This window comes from Mastigoproctus giganteus, chromosome 9, assembly GCF_048544385.1.
Source record: "Mastigoproctus giganteus isolate SK-2022 chromosome 9, ASM4854438v1, whole genome shotgun sequence".
Taxonomy (NCBI): Eukaryota; Metazoa; Arthropoda; class Arachnida; order Uropygi; family Thelyphonidae; genus Mastigoproctus; species Mastigoproctus giganteus.
This window is the reverse complement of record NC_143583.1, coordinates 75,680,070-75,694,999: the sequence shown is the minus strand read 5'-3', so window position 1 is coordinate 75,694,999 and position 14,930 is coordinate 75,680,070. Positions and strand designations below refer to the sequence as shown.

Here is a 14,930-nt window from a genome sequence, read left to right as displayed (position 1 = left end):
CATTGAACTATAAATATTCCTTTTAAAAAGTGAAGTACCTATGTGCAGGATGTGTTAATAATATTCCACACTTTTCTCTTCTCTTTTTTTTTTTTGCAGTAACCTTAAATGCTGTTGGAATTTTGTCAGAGGCCTTTTTTGAGACTAAGAGGTTAGTCTGCATGGTTATTAGGTGAAATTTTTTTTTCTGTAAGTTGTGCTTACCAAAGTATGCTTGGCTTGAAATGTATGCCTAATTCAATTTTTACATTATTGATTTCTAATTATCTTATTTGCATGTACTTGGTATTTGGTTTTATCTACTGACTGTCATTTTTTTCTTTTTATCTTTTTGTTTTATTTTGTTTTTGTGTATATGTGGTTTTCTGTACACAGTTAGGAATGTGTAATGGATGTAGGAAGGATGTTTGATGACTGTTGCTATTAGTTCATATCATCTGATGTGCTTCTCCACTTTAAAATTTCAAATACTGATATTTAAGTGGTGTTAATTTGCAGTTATCTATTTGTATTCTGTGTAGTTAATCAGTTCATGTCTGATTAATCCTTTTAAGTTTTTCTGACCCAAAGCTGTATTAGGCCACCTACATAATTGGAAAGTATGTATGACATGTTGATTTTAATTAATCAGATAAAATTATGGCTTCTTAATGATTAGGAATTAATAATCCTCATAGCCTGGAATAAATGATTTGTATTCCTTTTTTCTGTTTTTTGTTGTAAATAAAAATAATATTGCATAAATTTTGGTCTAGAACAACAGAGTGCTTGATCAGTCAGATTAGGTTAGTTGCATGTGTTTTCAGTTAATGTCCAACAGTTATGTTTTCAACTGGCAACTTTTCTGAAGTGCAGAATGGTATTTTTATTTCTGGAGTGTGTAAAATAAGAATGTAATATCCTTGTTTATACTCCGGTGCAACCACCAAGTCAGAGGAGTTTACAATAATCATGAATACAATCATTAACCATATTTAGCAGTCATGCAGTCTGCCCAGAGCATGTGCAACTGCACTCTCACTCCTGACCACTCAGCCACATTCTTAATTATTGATGAAATAATGGCAGAAAAATACCTGAGGTATGTCCCAAAATGAGTTTGAAATGTTGTTTTAAGGCTAGAAGAGACTTAAATACAGAAGCATTTAATGAAATACATTTTGGTTAATTCATTTATTATTGTTCTGCTGGAAATCAAACTAAGCTGTTTATATAGCTGTACACCTGTAATGTAAGTTGTACTGCCTTCTAGACACAGTTGTAGGAACAGGTTATGGGTAGAACATTTCAGCACATTTTAATTTTATTAAAATGTGCTACCCATACTTCATCATGTTGTTTAGATCAACAAGATAATCTGGCTGATCCAGCTGGTTTCTTGTTCACCAGACCTCCACCTTCAATGTCATTACATTGTATGGCACCTTCCAAAAACAAGTATTTAGCAATATAACTTCCTGATTTCAGATTGTCACTGATGAATGTTTGGTTGCTATGGGTAGCACAGTTATAATTGCTGGCCTTCTGTGCCACATGGAGAAGGCCTAGGTTTGAATTCTGTCAATGAGGAACTGCATTTGCTTTTTACCATAATGTAGGGTAGGGCATAATTATTCAAAGCATCCAAGTAAGTTGTGAACTGTATGGTTTCAGGCAACAAATCAAGTCTGAGCCAGCTAAAACATCCCAGATTGTTACCATCAGATCACCTCCACCAAACCCCATGTTGAGATAATACACTCTAGCAAGGAGTGCTCTTTGGGCAATCTCTATGCTTGGATATGGCAATCAGAATGAAACATTGTGTAACAAGATTTGTCACTCCACAACACCTTGTGCCCTTGTTCCTGATGTTCACTGGACTTGAACAGTGAACATCGGGAACACCATTCAAACACTATTTTACATTAGTGACTGATATTGGGCCTATGTGCAATTCCTTATGGATAGTTGATGTTCTTACAAGTGTTCTTGTAGCCTCTTCTACCTACTCCATGTTCATTTTTCATGAACAAATGCATGAAACAAACTATCTTTGAGACAGTATATACCTTTTTTATTGTTATCAACTGTGATCCTCTGTCTTTGAATAACATTTGCCATAATCAATGTTTTGGTGTTTAGACGGATTGAAGTTGCATACATAGATTACTGATGTGACATCCCATCACTAGTTCACATTCATAGTATAAGTTCTGATCAGCAATCTACATTAGCATAAATTAGTGAGATTTGTATTGGTATGTCTGAACTGATATTTATGTGTGGGGAATTTCTAACACAGGGCACCTCCGTAGCCAGGTGGGAAGGATCAGCAGTGCATAGCATACGCTTCTTGATTAGACCGGGGTTTGAGTCCATCACCACCAAATATGGAGGATGCAGAAATGTCAGGAAATGACCACCACATATCCCGGAGCAATATGGCCTTAGTTGCTAATGCTCCTAAAAACCAAATAATTAACTTTCTAACACAGTACACAATATTAATGGAGGGGTGCCCAAATACTTTTTCATTGATGTTACCGGTGTTCAAAGATGGATGAAGAAATTTAAGATGGGTGAAACAAGTATTGAGGACCTGAAACACCTACCTGGAAATCACTTCTGCTACAGCAAGAGATAAGAAAAAAATAAGTGTGGTGAATGGTGTTCTGTGTGCTCGTAATAAATCTCTCTCATAGACAATATGAAATTTTTTTCATAAAATTTTAATCATATTATCCATCATCATTATTTTTCTGATAGTTTAATTCCCCTCATTATTATCCAGTATGATATTATTATAGCAAGTCTTCTAGAATAATCTGAGATTTGTTCTTATGGATTGTATTATACTAGTGCTAATGGGTGATTTTAAGGCACAAGCTTTATATTTAAAATGTGACAGAAGCATTTAAACCTTTAACACTTATCATTGTATAAAATTGTTAATGTCAGCAGATGCATGGAGTCTACCAGATGCTCCAAAAAAGTTCATTTATTATAGCACTGCCATTTTTGATTTTTGGACATTAAATTTATGTATGTATATTGTGGTAACCAGTAGAGATTTTTTGTTTTATCTGGCAAAATACAGATTGAGCTATCCATTGGTTTTGATTTTAAAGTTAATCTAGGGATGGGTTAACTCCCTAAATGTAAGAAGAAATTACGTCAAGATGAAAGTAAAAAAAGAGGGCATATGCATTAGGCATGCAGTTCTAATTGGTTCATAACTGGAACTAATTATAAACTACTTACTGCATACCCCCCTTTTTTTACTTTCATTTTGATGTAGTTTCCATTATGCATTAATTTTCTTAATGCCTTAATTCTAAATTATTTTTCTTCTCTTAGTTTTAACTTGAACCTTAATGACATGTATTTTATATTCAAAACAAAGACAAGGTTTGATAAGTGACACCAAGGTTGCATGTTATGCGGAAATATCTTTTTTGCTTATTCTCTGTTTCAGAGGTCATGGTTTCTTGTTGGGAAGAGACTACATATATTTAACATAATGTTTCCCCCTTTGGCTATCTCTAAACTAATTATACCTGCTCTTTAGTACCTTTCTGTTTCTCTTAAATATTCTATTTCTCTTTTTCCTAATGATCTTATTACTAAACTTATATTCATCATGGTTGTTGGATTTCTCTAATTATCAATAGCCCTAGTCCATGAATCTTTTTTATCCTTTCTTTTCTCCCCCCCCCTCTTTTTTTCTTAATATATTTGTGTGTGGGTGTGGTTCTGGACAGTGCTTCTGCTCTGTCACTATTATCAATTTCATAATCAACTAATTTGCATATAGTCAGTTATCAATCATTCAGTTATGAAAATCATTTGATTATGCCCATTACTAATGATTATACCTATGAAAAATGGGGGTCATTACAAAGCATGGTGTATATTTATTTTTCTGCTACAAAAATTTTACTTTATATTTCAAAATCATTTTTAGATCATTCTTGTTTTAATAATGATGAATTGAAGAAAAAAAAATATTTTTTTTTTGCAGACAAATAAAAGGAAAAAAGGAACCATCAAAAATAGACCAACAGTTATCAAAGGAAAGAAAATCATTAGAACTGCTGTTTAAGAACTTTCATCAGATCACCTTGGTGTCTTCTGCTGAGTGGTCCTCAACTGGGAAAATGGTGCTGTTTGGTTGCCCTACCAAAATTAGTGCCTATCATTGACTAATAAATCTGTTGTACTGCCGTTATAAAAATCCCTTCATCTGGATAAAGCTTCTAACCAGAAAATGTTACAATTTCATATTATGCCTATTATGCATAAATGAAGTGCCAGTCTATGATTCACGCCCATTCATGCTCAAAAAAGCATAAAAAGGAATATTTAAAACTAAACTCCATTAGTGCACTGTTTCAGAGGTCATGGTTTCTTGTTGGGAAGAGACTACATATATTTAAAATGTCCTATTTTTTATTCATGGGTGGACACTTAACAGTTGGATCTAGTCTACAAAAGATTTAAAAAATTATGAAGAGTATATTTAAATGTGAGCATGTGTTCAATACTTGTGCACATGAATTTTAATGACAGCATTTACTGTTTTGGAGTGATAGCAGCATTATTGAGACACTGGAAAAATTCACATTTCTTAAAAATGAATTCTCATCACCAGAGATTCTTAATGTCGACCTGCAGTTTAGGTGTGTGCAGCCAGAAGTCATTAGAAGTGGTTTTAAGTGCTGATTAAAATACAGTAATTTAATTTCCATGAAACTTAAGTTTCTACATTCCATACCACTGAAATTTATTTTTCTTTTATGTACTGTATGTACCATTCTGCTTACTGTTTAAAGTTGAAATCTAGCAGTGGCATTATGCAGGTGTTCAGAACCTTTATATAAAGTTTTTATTTATGATGATTTGTGAACAGGAGGTAGTATTATGATTTTTAACTTACTTTTAACGATAACTTTAATCACACCAATGTTTCCTCAAGAGCTACCTTGGTAACATATCTTTATTTTTTGTTGTAAAAAATAATGGGCTTTCACTCTAGTTATCCTTTGACATCTTGATATTTTTGAAATAAAATAGTTGAAGTTGAAGTTTTAGGAACATTTTCTGAGAAAAGTAAGTTGACACATCAGAGATTCCATGGTATAGTCATTGGAGTAATAATAACTCTCTCTCTCACACACACGTGCACTTACGCATGCTCCCAATGTAATAAATATTTGAAACATTTAACATTGATAGAGAATATGTATATGTGTACAGATTTTTTTTTTTTTTTTTGTCATGTAGGAAATTATCTTGATTTACTATGATTAACTAGGATAATGAGTTTGAATATGATTGACTAGAATAAGCTGAATAAAAACTCTCTTGAATTATAAAACTTTTTTCATGTAAGAGAAAATCATAATTTTCAAGTGATTTGATAGTAACCGAAAGCAACTTAAACTGAACTTTGTGTTTGATGTAAACACAGGAATTTTTGGGTATTACCCCTTTTGAATGACAGCAATAAACACTTATTAAAATAATTTTAAAATGACCTTTGAAAAATTTGTTTTGGGACTCAAAGTAAATTATAAATATCACCATTCTGCTTGGCACTGAAATATGTAAATTGATTACATGCTATGGAAATTTTCAATGCAGTGTTAAAGAGGGGATGGTTTTTATTACCACTCAAAACTGAAATCTTAATATAACACAAACTTTTACGGACTCTGAACTTTTTGTATAGGTTTCATTTTATAATTAATTTTAAGTTATTATTAATTTTGAGTGATTGAGTATGATATTTAATTTTTATTGTTCATTATGAATATCTTCTCTATATGAAAAAAATATTAAGAACATAGTATGATTAAAGAAACTTAATTTTGTAATAAATTCTGTAAATATACAGCACATAGTGTACACAGAGAATTATAGTAACATAAATACACATCTGTGCACATGCATTTGCAACATACCATAAAGAATCATTGTAAGAATAATCATTTTTGTCATTTGTATTGCAGGAATCTTTAGAAGTCTTATAATTATTTCATCGATATGTTTATTTACTACAAGGGGATTTTGAAAAGTTCATAACTTCATATAGAAATAACGACAATAAAATTGTGAATATAATCTTGTTTGGTTATTTGGTCTTTTGTATAAACAGATGCAAAAATAGATTCATAACTTAATTTTGTTTTTTGCTTGAGAACCCATTGAACTTTGTGTGTGTTCCCCCACTCCCATATATGGACAAATTTGAAAATTATGCCATTATATAAGATACCTGCAGAATTAAGGTTTAAAACTGCCAAAAAAAAAAAAAAATCCATAAAGTAAGTGTGCGTGTGCGCATACTGAGTACAATTGCTCTATTGTATGCCCTGATGAAAAAACAGGTAGCAGAATTCCACAGGTCAAAATATAACAACCATATGATTTAAGATTTACTGTAAACTCCGCTGACCTGCCTAGTGGTCGAGCTAGAGTATGAACAGGAACATTTAAGAGGATAACTATTTAAATAAACAGCATTTCCCTATTCAGAAGAGAATTGCTATTTGTTTGAGTACAGATAATGACACCTTCACAGTGTGAACTACCTCAGTGTTTCACTATTGTTAAAAGCACTTTCTGTTCAGACAGCAAATGCTTTGAAGTAGTGCAATATTGAGATCACTCCTTATGAAGGTAGCAGCTTATGCTCCCTATGCTGACTTGGCGCATTATGGCCTTAGCTGCCAATGCGCCATTAAAAATCAAATCAAATCAAGCTCCCTATGCAAACTTACAAAAGATCAGCTTTGTTTTTTTCTTTTTTAATGCAAATATTGGTTTCTTTATTTGAAGCAATGCAATACTGTGGCAACTCATGAAAGCAGTCTTAATGATCTCCTCTTCTAGAAGAAGTAGTCTGTGTCAGTTTATTTCACTATAAGATTGCAGAGATATTATAGGGGATAACATATGCCTAATCCTTGAGCTTCAGTGGGAGCGGAATGTGATCCCCGTGATTGAAAATTGAAGTATCTGCCAGTTTTATTTGATATCATCTTATCTGATTTGATTATACAGCATACTTTAAAATTGTGCTAAGTAGGATGGTGATATCTATAGTTTTTCCTTAAGAAAAAAGGCAAAATGTAAGGAATGCAAATTCTCTTTTAATTGGGTTTAGACATTTGTAACAGCAATTTCAGTGTGATCATGTATTACAAAGGTCCCTCTGAAACTAATGCTTCAATTTTTCTCAGCCACTGCACAGTATACCATTTAAACTGTATGTTATATAGTATGTATGATGTAAGAAAGCAGGCTTATAAAGCATTAACAAAAAAAAACCCTCCCACATCACCTCTCCATCCATTCACTCCGATAATATTTGTATAGTTCTTCCTTGAATGTATTTAAGCTACCCACTTTCACAACATCAAATGGAAGTTTGTTCCAACAATCAACCACCTGCTGGCTGAAGGCAAACCTGCATATATCTGTCCTGCAACCATCCTTCTTTAGTTTGTTTATGCCCTGTCATGTAGTCTGAGCAAGATGAAGGATACCATCAGCATTGAACTTACTCAATCCATTCAAGGCTTTAAACACCTCAGTCAGATCTCCTTGCAGATGTCTAGTCTCCAGATGCTGCAATTTATAAAACTGAAGTATTTCCTGGTAAGAGCCATTCTGTTCTCTGCACCTGATTCAACATTCCACATTCTTCTTAATATGAGGCTTCCAGACCTTTATGCAGCCTTTTTTTTTTTTTTTATGAAAACCCCAAACACGAAAGGTATCAAAACCTATAGTACTTAGTACCGTGCATGGGTTGAAGGAGAAGTATGGGGGGAGGGGGATGCCGGAAACTTTGCTCTAGAGACTAAACATGGCTTTCACCACTTCAGGGCTCCAATAAGCAAAGTGGTGGTATTTCACTGGTTGACCCATTGCCTTGACCATTGGGATAATTGCCTCCTTATCCTTGCTAGCAAAGTTCCTGTGTATCATTGACAGAACCCCATAATCTGTCCTTGCAGACAGGCTGCCAAGACAGCTCATGGATTTTTGCTCAGAGAACTTCATATCTGGCTGCACAATTACCCACAGGTCTTTTTCACTTTTCAGTGCCATGAGTCTAGTTCCACACAGTTGGTATTAATTTGGAAATACTGCCACCCATATGCAGTACTCGCATTTGTCAATGTTTAACTTCAACTGCTTTTTCTCAGCCCATCTGCTGACTTTTTCTAGATCTTGTTGCAAGTAGCATACCTTTATTACTGTCATTAACCAACCTGCCAGCCTTTGTATCATCTGCAAATTTAGACATTAAGCCTAATATACCTTTGTCAATATCATTACTAAATACAGAAAACAACCCAATTAGTCTATGAAGAGCACTGTCCATTAATAACTATTATCTTCTTCCACTCAACCATTCCTTTATTCATATTAATAACTTGTCAATGCCACACTTTCAATTTGTACGGCAGTCTTTGTGCCACCATATAAAAAGCTTTCCTGAAATCCAAGTATGATATCAAAATTATTTTTTGCATCTAGTGTTCCTTTGCTACTGCATTATAATTGCATTCCTGTCTAGGTGGTTATACATTATTTCTTTAACCAGCGACCCCATTATTTTCTCTGGAACAGAAGTTCAGCTAACAAGGCTGTAATTACTAATGTCATCTTTTGATCCCCCTTGTGAACTGGGGATACATTCTTATATATTCAGTTCATAGGGACCTCCCCTGAATCCCAAGATGCTCTCATAATTGTGGCTGAGTGTTTGCTTACCTCCTTTGCTGCCTCCCTTAATTGGATATATACCATCCACCCCAGGTACCTTTTTATATTTAGCTTCAATTTCTCTTCCAGTTTCCTCTCAGTTATTACAAAATAATTTAGCTATCTGTTAGTTTGATAAACTTCTGGCATCTCCTTCCCTAAAGAATTCATGTGGGAAAGATTCTACATGTGGAATGTACTTCAAATGCATAGTGTTTGGGTCAGGTGCCACCAGTGGTTTCCCTCATCTGCACCATAAATACTCTTGTGAAGAAATACAGTACCACTGTAGAAACCAGAAAAGTGTTTTACGTTGTGTACTTCAAATACAGTGAATCCTCTCTAAAGCAGACAACATTGGGTCAGAAGGAAGTGCCCACTGTAAAGAGGTTTCTGTTTTGCAGAGATCGATGTGGCTGGTTTCAATAATTTGAAAAAATGAAATTCACTCTAACTGGTTCTTTACTTGGAGGGCGTTTTTTTGTTTTTTGTTGTGTTATCCTTGTATGTATGTGTGTTTCAATTAACTTTTAATAAATAACAACTTTTAGTAAACACATAATTACTTTTATAAACTAATATTTGTAGAATAGGAAGTGTTCTACGTATCATATTGAGGTAAATTTTTCTTATTCTTCTACAAATATTGATATCAGTGTAGAATGTATTGAGCATCATAGCTCTGTTATATACTGTAAAAATTAATATAAATTGCTTTAAGGCATCATTTTGGCAATGTCATTTTCATTAGTTCACTTACTAATTTTAATTTATATTCATTCTTTTAATGTAATAGGATATGACCCCTTCCTCTTTGTAGGGACATTAGCATATATGTATAAAGTACCTGTTGTCTTTCCCATGTACTTCCCCCCCCCCATCTGCTTGTAATAGCTTGATTCCTCATGGATTGATTTTCATAGTTTTTATATTTCCTCTTTTAGAAATATTTGTTGAGCCATCCCAAATTTCATTAAATTTGGACCAGTACAAATCCTGAAATTATTGCTTTGTCCATGTGTCCTCTGCATGCAATAACTCTTATCCCAGTGATTGATTTTGATGAAATTTTATATTTAGTTCTTTCAGGGAGACTTGTCACGCCATTCCAAATTTCATAAAAATTGGCCCAGTAGAAATTTGGCAATTAACGTTTCTGTCTGTCTACCTGCATGTAATTACTTGACTATCAAATAGGTTGGTTTGCATGATGTTTTGTATCTGGCTGTTTTAGAATTTTGTTTTGTCAAGCCTTCCCAAATTTCATTAGAATCAGACCAATAGAAATCCAGCAATTATTTATTTTTTCATATATGCCATGTAGTCTATCCATATACTGTATATTGTGGCTGAAGCACTAGATAGTGTATCTGCTACACCCTGGTTGGAGGAATGAATGGGAAATATGGCAGATGCACAGAAACAAGGTTCTCTTAGTTTGTGCACAAGATTTTTTTTTTTTCCCTGTTACGAATTGTGAATTATTGCTATATGCAAACACACTAGAAATGTAATGCACCCTAACTTATTGAATTTCTAAATTCCTGCATACAGACCCAGCTGTAAGCAGCAAGAAGCATTTCTTCAAAAACTAAATTTGTAATTCAGTCAAAATAGGATAATTTTGACCAGTATTCGAGAAAACCTGCATAACACAAACTGTATTTGATAATATGAACCAGAGCTATAATGCTCAATATGTTCTATGTTGATATCAATATTTGTAAAAGAATAAGAGAAGTTTACCTCAATATGATATGTAGAACACTTCCTTATGATACTCTCCAGAAATTAAAATGCAAACAATTAAAAAATCGAAAATATTGCATTACAGTAAGAAATAATTAAAAATCAAATGAACACAATTAAAAATTAAGTCAAATTAATTTAACAAAAAAAAAAATGGTGCAATAAAAAGAACAGTGAGAAAGGAAAATCTTTTTTGCGATTTTTTTCTTTAAATTAATTTTTGACTTAATTGCGTTAAAATTGATTTTTAATTGTGGTCATTTGATTTTTAATTTCTTACTGTAATGTAAGATTTTCGATTTTTTAATTGTTTGCATTTTAATTTCTGGAGAGTATCATATGGAAGTGTTCCACGTATCATATTGAAGTAAACTTCTCATTCTTTTACAAACTTTGTATGAGGTATGCTAATAAAATTACTATACTGGTGCAATAAAAAGAACACAAAGTGAAGAAGCTCAAAACTGGTTTTAATTTAACAAATGCAATTATGAATGCACTTGTTACACTTCTAAAAGTTTCTGAAAAGGGTCAGCAAAGGTATCCAAAGAGATGTTCAGTTTGGGGGTTTTGTTTTTTTATTTATGTCAGCATCCTGAAATTTCTTTCCTTTGAGTGCAGTTTTCACCTTTGGAAAAAGGAAGAAGTTTGCTTGTGCTATATCAGAAGGGTAGGGTAGATGATTAGTCTGTATAATTCAGAAGTGTGTTCACAAGTCTGGTATGGGTGGTAGCATTGTTGTGTAACAAGAATCAGCTGCCTTTCTCTTGAAATTGCAGCCTCACCTGGGAAATGCACTTCAATAGTCTTTGAAGCACCTGCATGTAGAACAGTGTTGACTCTCAACACTTCAGGAACAAATTCCTTGTGAATCACAAGGAATTTGTTACCTGTTTGTTGTAAAACACAATCAGCATTGTCTGTGATCCTTGATTTCAGTAAACAAAACTTTTTGGATATAGGTGATGACATTGCTGTAGTCGTAAAATTAGCAGAAAGTATACTCTGTGAATGTTATGTATGCAGAGAGTATACTGTGCTTACTAATTGAATTCCGGAGGGTATACCTGTGTGTGTAACTCTCGAATATCACGGTAGTTTGGTTCCTACAAAATCTCGTGCAATGCGAAATTGTATTATTTGGGACTAAGAACCAGTACAACAGTACAAAGGGGGGGGGGTTATGTTTTAAAAAGCTAACAAAAATACACTTTTTTTTTTTAATAACTATCGGAAACTTAATTTTTATAGTAGTAATAACTTAATATTTTAACTTAAATAGTAATAACTGAACAAACGTCTTACCTTACAAACTGTGATACTTATGTCATAATATGCGTTCATTTAATTTTCTTCTTCATTACTGTTAAGCATAATCTCTTCTGCAACATCTAGATTTTGTATACTTTCTGTTCTCTGTCACAAGCTGCACGCTTCGAAGTCGCAATTTTTTATGGTCTCAAACAAGCACAAGTTCAATAGCACAGAACCTAACCTGGGAATCTCCCAATAAAATACAGTGGACCCCCACTTTAAAGATATAAAGCACAAATTTAACTTTATTACTTTACCAATTAAAGTTAAATGATACGTGAAAATTGAAGAATATTTTCCAGTTAGCAAAATGAAAATAAATTTACGCTTATGTACATAGCTTAATTAATATGTACTGTAATGTGTACATCCTAATTGATATTTCTGTTCACTGACTTATTTATTTTGTTTTTTGATTGTAAAATTTAAAACAGTAAAAATGATAAGCAATTAATAACAAAGAACATGGTGCCACACAAGTTACAACAAACACGATATGCACAAGTGAGATACGGAGTGTAATGAGTTTCTGAAAATGTTTTTTATCTGATTGAATATTTCATGGAAGGGGAAACACATTTCGCCATAATAACGTGAAAACCCACAATTCCAGCTGTCAGTACTAGAACAAGTGCAAGAAGATAGTTTACTACCCGTTTATAATTGATTACACTAACAGAGAAGCCCAATAAACCGGAAACTGCAAAATGTTATTTTTTTATGGTAGTGACCTCCAGAAATGTGCTTTAGAAGAATATCATGAAGGCGATGACGACTAGCGAGTCAACAGTGGGGATTCACAAAAAAAGGAATGGAAGCGTTTAAACTTACATCTAACATAATAGTAGGGTATTTCCCAGCACAAAAGCAGGCGCCTCCGTAGCCAGGTGGGAAGGAGCAGCAGTGCGTAGCACACGCTTCTTGATTAGACTGGGGTTCGAGCCCGTCACCACCAAATCGGAGGATGCGGAAAGGTCAAGGAATGACCACCGCATTTCCCGGAGCAATATGGCCTTAGTTGCTAATGCTCCTAAAAAAAAAAAAACAAACAAAACCCAGCACAAAAGCTCAAAAATACTGTGTTATGCGAGAATTTCCATAATTCTCAAACTGTGTTAGAGCAAAATTTTTGTAGAAGTACTGTGTTATACAGGGGTTGCCTGCGTGTGTGTGTATATATATATATATATATATATATGGCATATTTACTTACTTAAATATACAGCATATATATTAAAAACAATAAAACTATAAGTATTGCCCAAGAGTTAAATTCTAATAAATTTATTTTTTAATTTTCAGTAAATATTTTAATAATTTGTTTTTTCAAGTCTCTCAAAAACCAGAAAGTATATGCTATTCACCTTAAAAAAAAAAAAAAAAAAAAAAAAAAAAAATTATCCAGAGGGTATATGGTATATACCCTCCACTAAGCCCTGGATGATGATTTTGAAGTCCACTGCATGTTATGACTCTTCATCTCTGGCCATACTGAAACACCCAGCACTCATCTCTGGTGACAATATTGTTGAGAAAATAGGATTATCTTAACAAGTCTGGATGAAGTCTTTGCGTGATGACACTCTTCTTTGCTTTTGCTCATCTGTGAGGCTATGTGGCACAAATTTTGCACTGACCTTCCTTTTCTGTAAATTTTCAAGCAGAATTTGACAAATCATCTTATTCATATCCAACACATCAGCCATTATTCTGAGGGTCAAATGACAGTCTCTTGCCACAATTTTCCAAACTTTTGCAACTCTGCCTCATTTCGAGAAGTTGTGGATGTCCACTTCTTGAGTCGTCACGATCATCTTCATATCTGTCTTTGAACTGATTACCACTCAAACACCCTGACAACTTTAAAGTTTCATTACCATAAACAGTTTTTAACATTTTGTATGTTTCAGTTGAAGATTTGTCCAGTTTAAAGCAAAATTTGATATTCATTTGTTGCTTCATTACAAAATCATGATATGGAATGTTAATGCTACTAATGAAGGCAGTTACTGGCAACTCAGCCTACTTGGATAGTTCCCATACCACCGTGTGTTTGGAGGACATTTGAACTACGACATACCACTTCCATTTATTTTCATACTCATTGAATGTCTTTGACAATGCCAGTCCAGGAAATTTATTGCCACATATTTAAACAACCAGCATCTTTCACTGCTGAGTGAAAATGGTATGTGTTGGCATGGGAAAATTTTGATCGTCACTAAGTCAGAAATCTGGATGCTGCTGCTATTAAAACACTCATGAAAGTAATGTCAAGCCTCACATAGCATTTTTATTAAAATATATATGTAGACATGAAAAATCCCCATGGGCTATTGATCAAAATTACTTATGCATTCAGTGCAATTCATTGTTTTTTTTTTCTTGAAAGAAATGTAATGCAGATGTATTCCAACACTTTTTTTTTATGTATAGTACCAATAACTGAATAGTATGTATGAACTTGCTGCAATATTTTTTTAATTCTAGCAACATCTCTAAATCTGGCATTTTTATTGCCTTGCTAAGTCATGCTTGCCCAGTGGAAATTTATCAGACAGTCCATATAAGTTTTTTAGCATTCCCTGCCAGCAGTGGTGAGCATATTAACAACATATCAGTTGTGCCATCTGCTCCATGAGTAACCATGGCCATTTCACATCCAGTTATTTATAATATTTCTGTAATGACCTTGATCTTCACTTACCTTCATTGCAAATCCCATTGACCTACTAGAAAGTGTCCAGTCCAGGGAGGCTGAAGATACAAGGACACATGTTAAAATGTCTGTGTTTGTATTAGTTTGTTTTTGAGAGGTCACTTAACATGTAATTTCTAATACTTCTGGCCATGACCCAAGCTTGAATGTCCACAACAAAAGGTGTGGTTTAAGGGAGGTTTCACTGTACTTACATTTAGTTGCCACATATTCACCACCACTTTGTATACATTTTCTCCACTGTCAGCCTCCAAGAACTGTTTCTAGATAGTTGTAATGAAAACACAATCATCAGTGAAGTGCTTCCGCAATGAAGTTCATCTTTAATATACCAGACATGTGAAAGTGTGATGATGCAAGGTTGGGACTGTAGAGAGGATATGAATGA

At 33.6% G+C, this 14,930-nt stretch overlaps 1 protein-coding gene across 2 annotated transcripts in view; it reads left to right on the top strand.

The window, feature by feature from the left end:
- Positions 1 to 5,066, top strand: part of Stt3B (catalytic subunit 3B of the oligosaccharyltransferase complex) — a 247,533-nt gene extending 242,467 nt beyond the window's left edge. Inside the window, exons 17-18 of one of the 2 annotated variants that reach the window (XM_090381685.1) lie at positions 100 to 151; positions 4,004 to 4,092. In XM_090381685.1, the coding sequence (XP_090237811.1) occupies positions 100 to 102 (3 nt within the window). In that variant the 3' untranslated portion in view covers positions 103 to 151; positions 4,004 to 4,092. Of the gene's footprint in view, positions 1 to 99; positions 152 to 4,003 lie in introns of both variants that reach the window. The other variant, XM_090381684.1, reaches the window with a different exon arrangement.
- The last annotated feature ends 9,864 nt before the right edge of the window (positions 5,067 to 14,930 follow it).